Source organism: Plutella xylostella, chromosome 25 (assembly GCF_932276165.1).
Source record: "Plutella xylostella chromosome 25, ilPluXylo3.1, whole genome shotgun sequence".
In the NCBI taxonomy this organism is placed as follows: Eukaryota; Metazoa; Arthropoda; class Insecta; order Lepidoptera; family Plutellidae; genus Plutella; species Plutella xylostella.
In genome coordinates this window covers 4,995,421-5,009,025 of record NC_064005.1, presented here as the reverse complement: position 1 = coordinate 5,009,025, position 13,605 = coordinate 4,995,421, and the positions used below count along the sequence as shown (strand labels likewise).

General features: G+C 37.5%; 2 protein-coding genes and 2 long non-coding RNA genes across 5 annotated transcripts; 1 reads left to right on the top strand and 3 right to left on the bottom strand.

Annotated features, from left to right (window-relative positions):
- Nucleotides 1-19: 19 nt before the first annotated feature.
- LOC105393632 (cilia- and flagella-associated protein 36) lies at nucleotides 20-5,280 on the bottom strand. Its single transcript, XM_048630420.1, has 7 exons — nucleotides 5,065-5,280; nucleotides 4,554-4,630; nucleotides 2,151-2,354; nucleotides 1,585-1,709; nucleotides 960-1,245; nucleotides 662-794; nucleotides 20-363 (listed from the first exon to the last, which is right to left on the bottom strand). The coding sequence occupies exons 1-7, from the start codon at nucleotides 5,171-5,173 to the stop codon at nucleotides 203-205; spliced, it is 1,095 nt and encodes a 364-aa protein (XP_048486377.1). The 5' UTR covers nucleotides 5,174-5,280; the 3' UTR covers nucleotides 20-202.
- A 309-nt stretch (nucleotides 5,281-5,589) lies between these two features.
- On the top strand, nucleotides 5,590-7,441 carry LOC105393622 (phosphatidylinositol N-acetylglucosaminyltransferase subunit H). The gene is made up of 4 exons (XM_011565413.3): nucleotides 5,590-5,937; nucleotides 6,327-6,451; nucleotides 6,656-6,736; nucleotides 7,102-7,441. The coding sequence occupies exons 1-4, from the start codon at nucleotides 5,658-5,660 to the stop codon at nucleotides 7,201-7,203; spliced, it is 588 nt and encodes a 195-aa protein (XP_011563715.3). The 5' UTR covers nucleotides 5,590-5,657; the 3' UTR covers nucleotides 7,204-7,441.
- Nucleotides 7,442-7,770: 329 nt separating this feature from the next.
- On the bottom strand, nucleotides 7,771-8,594 carry LOC125490562. The gene is made up of 2 exons (XR_007267753.1): nucleotides 8,034-8,594; nucleotides 7,771-7,862 (listed from the first exon to the last, which is right to left on the bottom strand). It is a non-coding gene; the product is annotated as an uncharacterized LOC125490562 (long non-coding RNA).
- Nucleotides 8,595-8,847: 253 nt separating this feature from the next.
- Nucleotides 8,848-13,559, bottom strand: LOC119691128. Of its 2 annotated transcripts, XR_007267752.1 has the most exons (6): nucleotides 13,034-13,559; nucleotides 12,401-12,950; nucleotides 10,211-12,312; nucleotides 9,790-10,086; nucleotides 9,615-9,672; nucleotides 8,848-9,531 (listed from the first exon to the last, which is right to left on the bottom strand). It is a non-coding gene; the product is annotated as an uncharacterized LOC119691128 (long non-coding RNA). The 2 variants fall into 2 exon arrangements; XR_005253834.2 differs by having other exon boundaries at nucleotides 8,848-9,672.
- Between the last annotated feature and the right edge of the window lie 46 nt (nucleotides 13,560-13,605).

Sequence of the window (13,605 nt, the reverse complement as noted above, 5' to 3'; positions counted from 1 at the left end):
GATGAGTCAAGTCAACAACTAATCCCATGTTATGATCTAACAGAGTATGGTGAAACTGGGGCTTAATAAAAGTAATATCACAGAAAAAAAACATGAAAAAGATTTTTGTATGGACTCTGTTAAAATTATCAAACAGGTGGATATTCCGACCAAATTAACTTGATCGAATATAGGGGGCCATATCCATAGCATTTTCAAAACATCAGTGTTGCGTGTCCACGACCTCAGTCTTGAGTTGCGTGGCGAGCGCGCGGCGCAGCGACATGGCGTCGGGCGGCGGCCGGGGCGCCGAGCCCGCCAGCGCCGCCGCCGCCACGCGCGCCGACCGCGGCCGCGCCGGCTTCGAGGCCTCACCCTCGCCTCCTGCAAGTAGACCAGTTAGTTGATAATAAATGAGGTTGCCCGAGGACAAAGACCTGGACCGACGGCCTTAGGCGGGTAGCCGGTAGTGGTTGGAAGAGGATGGCCGAGGAGCGAGTGTTGTGGCGCTCCTTGGGAGAGCCCTGTGTTCAGCAGTGGATGATTATTAGCTGATGATGATGACGATGATAGCCGTAGGACAGAGTGTTGTGGCGGTCCTTGGAAGAAGCCCCTGCTCAGCAGTGGACGATTACTAGTTGACAAGCTTATTGTGGACTTTAAATGCAGTACAGTTGCTTACCTGCATCTCCCTCATCCTCCTCCTGAGCGGCCCCGAGGCGGCGCTCGCGGACGCGCTTCTTGAGCGCCAGCAGCTTGTCCCGCTGCTGCTTCAGGTACTCCTGGCGCGCCCTCACCTCGTCCTCACTCACCAGCTACGTGAAACATAGTATTTATATTTATTTATTCCGACTCCGTTATATGTATATAGTTACGTACGATACCGATTAAAAGTTTGGCAAACTAAACTTTTTTCTTTGCTCAACCTCTAAACTAAACTCCTAACAAAAAATACCGTCAATGTCTAGGTACTTTTTTACCTCAACTTTTTTCAACACTGGCAACACAACCGGAACTGGCGGCGGCGGCGCTTTCACTTTAGCAGCTGGTGGCTTCACAACTATCTCGTCTGCAGCCTCTTCAACGTCTTCCACTGGAGATTCCTCGATGGCAGTCTGTGCTTCTTCCTGTTTCTTCGCTTCGGCCTTACGTTCTTCGTTTTTGTCAAAGCTCTGCAGTTTTAGTAACAGAGACTGCTTTTCTTCGACGACCATCTCCGGCGGGACGTCCACTTGGTTCTCGTCAGATGGCTCCTCCAGGCTTAATCTGGAGGATTATTTTAGTTATTTATAACCATAACGTTTGAGCTTACAGAGCAGTATCAGAATAAGTAAGATTTAAAAAAAAACGATATATGTATAGAACCTGAACGTTGAGCCTTACTACTTGATCTACGGGACTAGAAATTCAAGTGCTACAGGTTCAGCTAATTACCCTGAATGTAGTAGGTATGTATATTTGAATTTATAATCCCTTAAGTAGCTTAGCTATAACCAAACAATGTTGAGTACTTATATATATTGTGTAACGTATATTTTAGACAACGTCACAATACCCAATAGGCAGCGGTGGTGGCGGCGTACCTAAGGTCTAGTAGGTACTTACTGCTTGACCTCCTTCATGACCTGGTCGGACCAGTCCCCGCTGTCGTCGCTGCGCGGGCTGGGCTCCGCGTCGTCGGAAAACAGTGCCGGCCGCGCGCCGAACCGACGCTCGATCAGCTCCAGGGCCTACGAGGAATACACAGGGTTAGACTGTTAGACTGGTGTTGGAAATGAAAGGAATCTGTGGCTATCTCAGAATGGTATAAGTACATCCGATTGTACCTTTGATACTTACCTAAAGGCATGGTTGATATCGTCTGAACATGAAAGAACTTTATCCGAAGCTGTCCGCGATCACTATACAAACGTGGTACTTTTTCCAATGTACCTACCTAACTAAGTCAGACACTTCAAGTTTTCAGGCGGCAGTGGCGGCTCGACGTACCTACCTATATCGTTATCGTGAACACAGAGAAAAAAAACACTAACTAATTGTGGGTAGTACGAGCTCGCCGAAATCCCTTATCATTATGGCCGCCATTTTAAGCAAGATACATGATTTCTATTATTGCAGGTAAGTTACGAACTGGCCAATTTAACCTATAAATAATCTCTTCAAACCCCCACCTGCAACTGCAGCTCAACATTCTTGTGCGTCATCATCTTGACGAAGATGTCGTAGTCGTTGGCGGCCCAGATCTGGTCGAAGAGCCGGCGGTGGAAGTGCGCCGGCAGCCCCGCCAGATCGCGCGCCGACATGCGGCACGCGCTCTCGAACTGCTCCGACGTGATGCCGATGTCTTCCATGAACGTGCTTAGCATCACGTCTACCTGGGTGTGAGTATTCGTTTTTTTAATAATATATTCGACGCCTATAACTAAGTAGATTCGAATATACTTGCATACTATTATAACGTATTCCTGCGGTTGCGGGTACCACTGACGGTGGTAGGCACGAGGTACGGTATACTGTATACTGTATACTGCGTATTGCAACTTATGAAACCGACCGGTAGGTAGAGCGGAGTAGAGCCTATACTTACTTAGGTAGTCACTTACACTTTTGTACCTTGTCAAAAACTTTATATTTAGTATGTATCTATCTATGTATTTGTGTGTATAGCTGTCCGACACCCATAACACAGATTCTGCCTAGCTTGGGGTCGGATGGCCGTGTGTGAAATGTCCCCACATATTTATTTATATTTTTGACAGTTTTTGAGTTTTTGACAAGGTAGGTAAAAAGGTAAAAAAGTGTAAGTAAGTAAGGTCAACCGGGGCCATTGCGCCACAATACTTTGACTTTCATATTCATTTGAACATAACAAACAGACCATACGCCCTATTAAGCTATAACTTGTGATACATATTAGGAAATTTTATCTAATTTCATATTTTGATGCAATTTTGTAGAATTTTAAATATCTTCTACGTGTAAACGACGTTTCTACAAAAAATGGGATTTTTAGGCGCAATAGCCCATAGTGGGGCTAATGCCTCTTTCACTAGTTTTGTGTGCTTGGAAGAGCTTTTTACAAGTTAAAGTAGATATCATGTATAGAATTACTATTAACGTAGCTAATTATTAGCTTGTAAACTAAATACTGCGCTTAGTAAAGGAGAATTAGTTGATCAAAAATTTTCGGGGCTATGTCGCCTACACACACTAATTTCTTGTAGTGGCATTTACCCCATCCAAGATTCCAGGGGTGCTCAACATTTTATTTATGATTACTTTATTGGACTTAAAAAAGTATAAATACTTACACGACAAATACAAATAAAGTATAAAAGCATACAAGGGCGTGAATTTTTTGCTGACAATTTGTAATATAATATATTATGACTAGCTTTGTATTTTGTAATTTTATTATTAATGGTATGCATGCACCAAATACTCATGTAATAATATTTGTACGCCCCCAAAGGGCAGGATGTAGCTGTACTTATAATTTGTAATAACTTGCCATTTACCTACATTCATGCAAATAAAAACTATTCTATTCTATTCTATTCTATTCATATTTTTTATAATTTGCAATCAAACCACAACTTTAAATTAGTAAGTATACCATTTTTAGAGTCTGACGGAATTTAATTCATTACTAAACTATTAAGAGTTTTATAAACAAGTGGGATCATTCAGTTAATATGACTGTTTTTTTATTTATTATTTATTAAATATGATTATTTTCTATATACCGAGTTAACAACCTTACAATGTCGACACTAAATGACGCCAATTTTTTAAAACATTTAGTTTAATATATATTCAAATTATTTACGTTTTAGTTGGATTACCAATCTAAGAATGTTAATTCTGATACGCTGTTAAATGTTCTTCAATATTGCAGAAGGCGTCATTAACCTAGTATTTTTCGTTTAGGAGTAATTTGGTGCTAATGTCTATGGAACTTTTTCATTGCTCATGAGTGTATAAAATACATTTATCATGACATAAAATGTTTAGAACCTCTGGAAATGGGGCTATTGCGCCGCAATAGAGGCAATAACCCCATCAGCCCAGAGGCATTTACCCCAAAAAAAAAGCTAAACCTATAAATTTTTAATTGCATATTGTGTCCGAATCTTACGTTATTTCAATAAAATAATCAAAACAATATGTAAAGCAACAAAACAATAACAGTATTTACAGTTAGGAAACATAGATTCTTTTAAACAAACACACATTTGGGACGATTCAAAAAAACGTGTCAGGAAACCGGAGGTGGCCAAAAGAGGTGAAAAAATTAAAAAGGCAAATTATTTAAGAAAATTGCCCCGGATACGACATCTATTGGTCAGTGGTAAAAGTTTGAGTTCCAAAGATAGATAGCAGATGACTCCAGTAGTTCTAAAGTATGAGGTTCGGAAGATAAATGGATTTGAGGCATTAGCCCCGTAGGCGACTTGGCCCCGGTTGACCTTACACCTACATTTAAAACTTTTCCCGCAACCGCAGAAATACGCACATGTATAAGTACATAATGTTGTATACATACTTAATAATAAGTACGTAAGGTACATTACCAAGTCTTTGTATTCTTCGTGAATCTTTTTATATTCTGGCCTATGTTGCACTTCACCATTATCTGCCGGTTCGAAGGCTGTTGAATAAAATAAATATAATGCACAGCTGTTCAGTCTCACATAGCCTAGCGTAATCAAGGTATTTGCACGTGAACATCAAACGAAGAAGGAATGACTTAATTAAGTATATAGGTTTTAATCAATCACACAAAACGGTGTGTGGACCATCCTTGATGCACCCCTGTTTCTGCCTGCTGGACTGTAGTGTAATGGGGATGCTTGATAGAGGCCTTATAGAGGCCTAGGTATACATATATTATATCCAGCAATAGTCCAGCACTGACTGCAGATAAGTACTTATCACTTGATATATAACATCTTAATGCCTGCTTCGTTAAGGTAGGTTACCTACCTATAGTTACTATCCTAAAACGGTAGGTAGTTAGTTACTTACCTAGAATAATTAGGTATAATTAAGATTAGTTAAATAGATAGCGTAAAAATGACTCACGTAAGGACTTCTCTTCTATGAAAGACTGTAGCGGGTCATTCCAAACCGGCCCATGTAAGAACCCTACAAGGGAATCAAACACCCACCCACTGCTTTCAGACCCTGCCATTGGTTTAAAAAAAAACTGTGGATTTTTAGATAATAGGTAAGTACTTTAAAATTTACTTCTTCATGACTCTGACGTCAAATTCTTTGTTTGTACAACCGTTGCTATAGCAAACAGTTGTTGATGGATTCACAAATTCACAATGTGTAGGTCTGTGAGGTCTGTGCATCAATGGTGCAACGCGATACGATATACCAACCTTCTAACGGTTCTCACAACGATTTACATTCTTTATTTTATTATTGTTGAGTATACAAATACTTCGCTTCTATACGGTACCTAACAACGGTGAATGAAAATAAAATTTACAGACCTCTTAATAATAACAGTCTATGCGTCTGTCCCACAGTCTGTCGTTTTTTTGCCACAGACCAGTATTTTTGTGGGACCGTTGACTTACGTCAATTCGTAAGCGCAAAGTGACAGATTAGAATTTTGTTGAGTTTTGTTTACAAAAATGAAATCAATAATTTTTGTAAAATTATAAATGAAAATGCTTACTAAAATTCATCAACAAAACGTTAATGGAATTCCCTTAACATTAACCGTTGAACCTAAGAGTGAATGTCCAAAGTCTAGGATATTTACAATATTTTTCAAGAAAAAGGAGAACAAGTCATCGTTTTCAAAATTTTCTCTTTTTTTAGCTGTAATATTCAATATTTTATCTATTTTTTACATTCGTATTAGTTTAAACGCTATATTAATTACGGTTATTGTGCTGTCGTTTCTACTAGTTCTATGGATTACACATAGCGTTCAATCAGGTGAGTTAGTTCACACAAATCAATAATTTCTACAATTGAATACTTATAAACGAGTTTTATACCTATGCAATGTAGAATGAAAGCATACAAATACAATAGTTGATTAGTATGAATTATTAGTAACTTATTGTTAAGTACCAATTAATGATTGATCTGGATGTTTAAATATAGGTGTTCTCATGGAAGTAATAAGTACTTACTGTACTAAGTACTTATTAGTTCCATGGTGTTACTAGTTATTATTATGTGGTTAGGCCAAGATTTTCCTCTTGGAATGTAGTGCATAGAAAACCTACCATTGGATTATGTTTTCTGATTAATATCCTTATATAAATTACAGTAACAACCATGACTATAATTACCTGCTATAATAAACTGTTTGATTCCAGAAAGTATAGTGGTGATCCCATCAGTTGGTATCCAGTGCTCTGTGAAGTATGTGTATGGGAGAGAAGACACTTTTGTGCCATGGAATACTATAGATGATGTTATCATCAATGAAGTCATCAAATTAGTAAGTTTTATTAAACATGCCATTTAATTGTAGTGTATAATGTAGTATTACTGTACCTACAACCAATGGTCTGACAGTCTACTTCCTTTTTAATTTAACCTTTTCCTGGACATGATATGTTATGTATAAAGGTTAACTGATTAATAAAGATGTCTTATGTATGATATCTATCTATGAAATAAATACCATTTATTATGTTTCCAGAATAGAGTCCTGTACTTCCTTACAATTCTAGTCAAGAGTGATACTGAGCCTGGAGGGATAAAACTAATTCCTTTGTTCAAGGTAACATTAACACATTTGAGCCACTATAGCTGAGTAGCACAAAGGATTTTCAAGATAAAGTTGATTTTAAATGTATTGCTTCCTTGCTTTGACAGTATATGGACAGAAAGCGACAGACATAGTTCCATTGTCCAACTCAGAATTTTCTATCTTGATACCAGAAAGGACCTTTTAAAAAACTTAACCTTGCCCCAGCTAGGAATTGAACCCAGCACCACTAATTTTATGTGTGCTCTAATTGAGTGACACTGCTTTTGTATCAGCTGTTACTATAATGAGTAGGTATTTAGTAAAAGCCCAAAACCTAATTTAACTTTAATGAAATATGTGTTTGCTCTGTTTCAAAAAATATCTTACTTTTTCAGTATACTAAACCCAGGTTGGCAATGATTCAAGCTATCTACACAGAGTTCCAAACCTTACTTACTGAAGAATTGGCTCAACTTGGATCAGGTGACACTGGATGACTTTATTATCTTAATCATTAGGATGCAATAATTGAATTAATGTTACAAAGTTATTATAGAATGTTAAAATGAAATGGTTACTTCCGTTTTGGAAAAGATAATTAGTCCAATGTTTCTACTATATTAGGTGTAGATATTTATAACATTCCAAACTCTATTTAATTATATTTATTCCCTAACTAACTATATGGTTATAATTAATGGTAAGGGTGCATTTTAAATAAAAGGTAGAAAATAATTGGAAAGGTTTTTATTGAAAAATATATTGTAATAAAAGTAATTTATTTATTTAGTTTATATTTTGTAAATCATTTAGGTACTGTTTGGTTAATTGTTTTTTTTTTATGAGACGTAAGTAAGTTATTATTAAGTATTTAAGAATTACAACAAAGCTTTTGATAGTGTCAGGTAGTTAAAATTTTTACGACTTTAGTACCGCTTCAAAGGTTCATTCACTATGTGGAGAAGAAGCGGCAAAGAAACTCCACTGAACCGTCAAAATAATTATACCCTGAATAACAAAAAAAGTATTTAATTATTGAATTTAATTAGTTATCACTGTTTTTCTAAATAAGAAACTAGCATTGATTTGATAGCTTAGTCGCGCTTATTGCTCGAGTTCGACGTATTCATCCATTCATTTGTTCTGCCACCGTTACCTGAAAAAGAATAAACCAACATGTTACCTAATCATACCAGTATGTAGTCAAACTTAAAAAGTACATAGACCTAGAGGTTGGTACATAATATTATTACTGAAAAATACAAATTGAAATTTGATGTTGGATCTAATTAAATGAAAGAGAAGTAAAATAAATAAATCAACCCACCTTTTTCACAGTCGCAATTCGCCAACTTTGAAGTGTTCTTCTCTGGATCTTCATTCTTCTTCAGTCTTCATCTTGCATCTTGTTCCTCCATCTTGTGTCTTCATCTTGAATCTTAATCTTGTATCTTCTGCTGGCATCTTGAGACTTCATTTTGCATCTTTAGTCTTCATCTTGAATCTTGAGTCTTCATCTTGTATCTCGAGTCTTCATTTTGCATTTTTAGTCTTCATCTAGCATCTTGAGTCTTGCATCTTGAGCATTCATTAATTTTGCATCTTTTTAGTCTTCATCTTGCATTTTGAGTCTTCATCTAGCATTTTGAGTCTTCATCTTGCATTTTGAGCCTTTATCTTTCATTTTGAGTCTTTATCTTGCATCTTGAGTCTTCATCTTTCATCTTGAGTCTTCATCTTGCATCTTGAGTATTCATCTTGCATCTTGAGTCTTCATCTTGCATCTTGAGTCTTGCATTTTCAGTCTTCATCTAGCTTCTTGAGTCTTGCATTTTTAGTCTTCATCTTGAATCTTGACTTCAATTTACATCTTCATCTTGCATCATATGTGTCTTCTGCTTGCAATTTATCTTGCATCATGAGTCTTCATCTTGTATCATGAGTCTTCATCTTGTATCATGAGTCTTCATCTTGTATCATGAGTCTTCATCTTGTATCATGAGTCTTCATCTTGTATCTTGAGTCTTCATCTTGTATCTTGAGTCTTCATCTTGTATCTTGAGTCTTAATCTTGTATCTTGAGTCTTCATCTTGTATCTTGAGTCTTCATCTTGCATCTTTAGTCTTCATCTTGAATCTTGAGTCTTCATCTTGCATCTTGCATCTTAAGTCTTCATCTTGTATCTTATTTATTTTGAATCTTGAGTAATTATTTTGTATATTGTGTCTTGAGTTTTCAATTTAAATCTTCATCTTGCATCATATGTGTCTTCTGCTTGCATCTTGAGTCTTCATATTGTATCTTTATCTGGCATCATGTGTCTTCATCTCGTATCTTCTCCTTGCATCTTTTGGCTTCATCTTGTATCTTCATCTTGTATCTTGTCACTTCATCTTGCATTTTTGTGTCTTCATCTAGCATCTCATGGGGTATTGTGTCTTGATATTGTTTTTTGAGTAGGTAATCATTTTGTATCTCTCTTTAATCATCGTTTTTCTTGGATCTTCAGTTAACTTTTAAATAATACTTTAACCTGATATAGATTTACTTAATAAATTGTATCCTGGTCTTTTTATAACTCTTGATATTACTTCTGCGTTTGCTATCTTTAAATTGTCTTGCCTTCCGTCATCATAAGGACACGTCTTGTGTCAACATTACGGATCTTTTGTACTTCACATGATTATTTTTATTTTAGTAAAATGTATGTCTGTTTTTTGGATATCCAATTATAATCGCCATATTATTTTTTTCCGTCGAATTTCCATTCTCATGCTCAATAGATACTTACCTACTTCTATTATTACATTCCTTTTCATACAAGCTGTAAAGATGGAATCTGTGAAGAAACGGTTTCTACTTTACATTTCAGATGTGAAGTAGAAACCGGTTGTAAATTATACCAACCTATGACTAGAGTCCATTGCCACGAAGATGCCCACGTTGTCTACGCCACCGTCACCGCCTGTGAAAAAAATCAATATGGTAATTAAACATTATAAATATAGGTATTCGTTAAATCAGTAAGACATAGGCAGGCAGGTATTCAAGAAAGTAATTAGCGACAGTACAGTATTATTACCTGAAGTTGTTACGTTGTCCGGCTTGTCTTCTTTCTTCGTCTCGCTGCCCCTCTTCGCCGCCGCAGTTTCTGGTCCTCTGCTGCCCTTCCTTCTTCGTTGCCGTATTCGGTGAAGGTCCTCTTCTCCGCCGGAGCCGATGGTCCTAGTGTCTCCTCCAATAGGTAGCTTCACCGTAGCTGGGAGTCTGGAAAGATTTTCCCCTTCGATGGTGCAGACCTGCAGTGCAGTGTAGTGGCCGTTGCGCTTCTTTTCGCCGTAGTAGGCTTGTTCCTCGATGTTGTCGTGTCTTCCTTTTCCTGTAAAATAGGAAAAAATATGTTAGTTATTATCTGACCTAAGATTAAGAGGGATATCTAAGTATTGGATCTCATTTATCCACCATAGCATTAAAAAGCGATGGTCACAAAATATTTTTTTTACCTGGTCATTCCATGTTGTCCCTTTTCGTCTGCGTGTAGCCGTCGTCCTCTTCCTGTGCCCGTCGCCGCCGTCCTCTTCTTCTGCCCGTAGCCGCCGTCCTCTTCCTCTGCCCGTCGCCGCCGTCCTCTTCTACTGCCCGTCGCCGCCGTCCTCTTCAGGTGCCCGGTGCCGTCGTCCTCTTCTTCCACCCGTAGTCGCCGCCTGCCCGTAGTCGCCGTCCTCTTCCTCTGCCCGTAGCCGCCGTCCTCTTCTTCCCCCCGTAGTCACCGTCCTCTTCCTCTGCCCGTAGCCGCCGTCCTCTTCCTCTGCCCGTAGTCGCCATCTTCTTCCTCTGCCCGTAGTCGCCGTCCTCTTCCTCTGCCCGTAGTCGCCGTCTTCTTCCTCTGCCCGTAGCCGCCGTCTTCTTCCTCTGCCCGTAGCCGCCGTCCTCTTCCTCTGCCCGTAGCCGCCGTCCTCTTCCTCTGCCCGTAGCCGCCGTCCTCTTCCTCTGCCGTAGCCGCCGTCCTCTTCTGCGTGTAGTTGTTGTCCTCTTACTCTGCTGTTATTCATTATTTTACAAGGCGATCCTGTAAATCATTATTAAAATCCCACCTCAGGTCTTCAATTTTGTCTTCATTCTTCAACTTTTCGTTCTTCAGCTTGAGTCTTCTTTCTTCATCTGGAGTCATCGTTCTTCATCTTGAGTCTTCGTTCTTCATCTTGAGTCTTCTTTATTCATCTTGAGTCTTCGTTCTTCATCTTGGGTCTTCTTTATTCATCTTGAGTCTTCGTTCTTCATCTTGGGGCTTCGTTCTGCATCTAGAGTCTTCGTTCTTCATCTTGAGTCTTGTTTCTTCAACTTGAGTCTTCTTTCTTCATCTTGAGTCTTCTTTCTTCATCTTGAGTCTTCTTTCTTCATCTTGAGTCTTCTTTCTGCATCTTGAGTCTTCTTTTTTCATCTTGAGTCTCCTTTCTTCATCTTGAATCTTCGTTCTTCATCTTGAGTCTTCTTCCTTAATCTGGAGATTTCACTGTTCATTCTTCGTTATTGATCCTGAAAAACAAATTTAACCTATCCTTGGCTAGTTTTATCTTTATATTTTTTTATTTGTTTTTAGGAACATATGTGTTTTTTTCAATATTACTTTTTGGTATTTTTTTCGTATTTTTCATATTTGTTTTTTTTCAATTTTATTTTTTTGTATTTTTTTCAGTAATCGTCTTTTTAAAGGTCTTTTAGCATTATATTTTATAATCATTTCGTTCCTTCTCTTAGGTCTTGAGTCTTCAGTTCTCCTCTTGAGTCTTCATTCTTCGTCTTGAGTCTTCATTCTTCGTCTTGAGTCTTCATTCTTCGTCTTGAGTCCTCATTCTTCATCTTGAGTCTTCATTCTTCTTCTTGAGTCTTCATTCTTTGTCTTGAGTCTTCATTCTTCATCTTGAGTCTTCATTCTTCATCTTGAGTCTTCATTCTTCGTCTTGAGTCTTCATTCTTCGTCTTGAGTCTTCATGCTTCGTCTTGAGTCTTCATTCTTCGTCTTGAGTCTTCATTCTTCGTCTTGAAACTTCAGTCTTCGTCTTGAGTCTTCTTGCTTGAATCTTGACCCTGAAAAGCAATTTGTCATCCTAGCCTTTGCAGCCATTGCCTTTAATTTTTTTAATATTTTTTATCTGTTTTTTTGGTTGGCATAATTATTATTTTTTTCAGCTGTCTTTTTGTTTTATATTTTTTCTATATATTTTTGTTCTTTTTCAGCCATTTTTTTTGTTTTTTTCTTTATGTTTTAATATTTTTCATGGCAACCATATTATTTTTTGGCAGATTTTTCTTATTCTTTTAACACGTTTCCTTATTGTTTTTTTTAAGCCATTTTTTTTACTTATATTTTTTTTACTGTTATAACAGTTATATACATACTATAAAATATAAACGTTCTAAAAACCTGTAAAAAATATTAGTCGCATAGTTTCAAATGTATAAAGAAGACCTCTGAGTATAAGTTAATATTTTGTCCGGTAGTGTGATTAATCTCTCCTTTATTAAATTCATGTCACCGTCTCTTTTCTCTTTATCGATTCTAATGTATAAGTAATTAATTACTGCTGTTACCGATATTTGATATCTGAAAACAAAAAAAAAGCTGATATAAAACTTACACTCATAAAGAATGTGATAAGTATGAAGGTACTAGTAACTATGGAAGAACTTACGTGATCTATGTGTTATTTGGATCATTGGGTAAAATCAACGCCAATTCACCTAAATTCGACGCAACAATATCTGTTTTCAGCTATAGTATATGCTGACTCATTTCTGCGCTTGGCGTTATCTTGTGTGCTAAAGCTGTGTCTACACGACGGTCGCGATCTACACGGCGTACCTCGGCGATCTATGCGGTGTAGGTGCACATCTACACGTCGCTCATTGGAGGTCTACACGGCGTCACGCAGATCTACACGAGGTACCGCCGCCATTTGCAGAACCTACACGACGCCGACGGCACCGTACGCGACGAAAACCATTTGCTAACTTCTTTCTTGGCGTTAACCCGTCGGAAACCTTTTTGTTGCCCAAACCGCGCCACGCTACACGTCGAATACCATTTCGTCGTTTTTTTTTCTGTACCTACACGCCGAGTACCCAGTTTACGTGGCTATATATACACATATACATACTTTGGCTGCAAACCTCGTCGAAAACCCATTTTGTCGATATATTTTTTAACCCTTATAGCCACGTAAAGCTCTGCTGTTTTCACACCTGTTGGGAGATATCTTTGGTTACAATCTTCATGGGAAACTGAGAAAATTACTGAGTTAAGCTTGATATTTCTGTATACTTACATCTTAATCTAGTCCTGATTATCTTTTATGAAATAATGAATACATAATAACGCTGATTTCTTTCAGTTACGTTAAGCATTTCAGTTTACTTTTGGTAAATTCATTTACATAAATGTTGTCTTATCTTAATTGCAGTTTCTTTCATTTACAATTTGGTATTTTGGGGAAAATAATTTTGGCCAGTTTTAACTTGCGGGTAGTTATTCAAACTAACTTGACTCATCAAAGTCAATATCGTCTTCAAAGTCATCATAAATAATTCAATTTACTCAAATTAAAACATTGCTTTCCAACATAGTATGATTACATTCTACTCACAAATCTAAATAGTGGTGAATCTGTAACAACTGATTATTATCTGCATACCTGTTGCATCTCTGAAGCAAATTAGGTAAAATTTTCTTTTCGGCTGTTCTGAAACAACTTTATTAAACAGTACCTTTTCGGTGTGATGTCTAGTTGCGGATGGATTGCTGTTACTAAACTTGCCCTTTTGTTTGTAGAAACAGTTTCCTGCACTTTATTTTTCGTTTCTATTCGTATCGTGCAGAGACATTAGAAAATTTATTTGT

Excerpts from the sequence above, each read along its gene's own strand:
- LOC105393622 (XM_011565413.3), top strand. The coding sequence starts at position 5,658 with ATGAAAATGCTTACTAAAATTCATCAACAAAACGTTAATGGAATTCCC. Across the intron at positions 5,938-6,326 it reads TACACATAGCGTTCAATCAG|AAAGTATAGTGGTGATCCCA; the intron begins GTGAGTTAGTTC and ends GTTTGATTCCAG. Across the intron at positions 6,452-6,655 it reads TCAATGAAGTCATCAAATTA|AATAGAGTCCTGTACTTCCT; the intron begins GTAAGTTTTATT and ends TTATGTTTCCAG.
- LOC105393632 (XM_048630420.1), bottom strand. The coding sequence starts at position 5,173 with ATGGCAGGGTCTGAAAGCAGTGGGTGGGTGTTTGATTCCCTTGTAGGG. Across the intron at positions 4,631-5,064 it reads CATAGAAGAGAAGTCCTTAC|CCTTCGAACCGGCAGATAAT; the intron begins GTGAGTCATTTT and ends TTTATTCAACAG. Across the intron at positions 2,355-4,553 it reads ACGAAGAATACAAAGACTTG|GTAGACGTGATGCTAAGCAC; the intron begins GTAATGTACCTT and ends ACTCACACCCAG.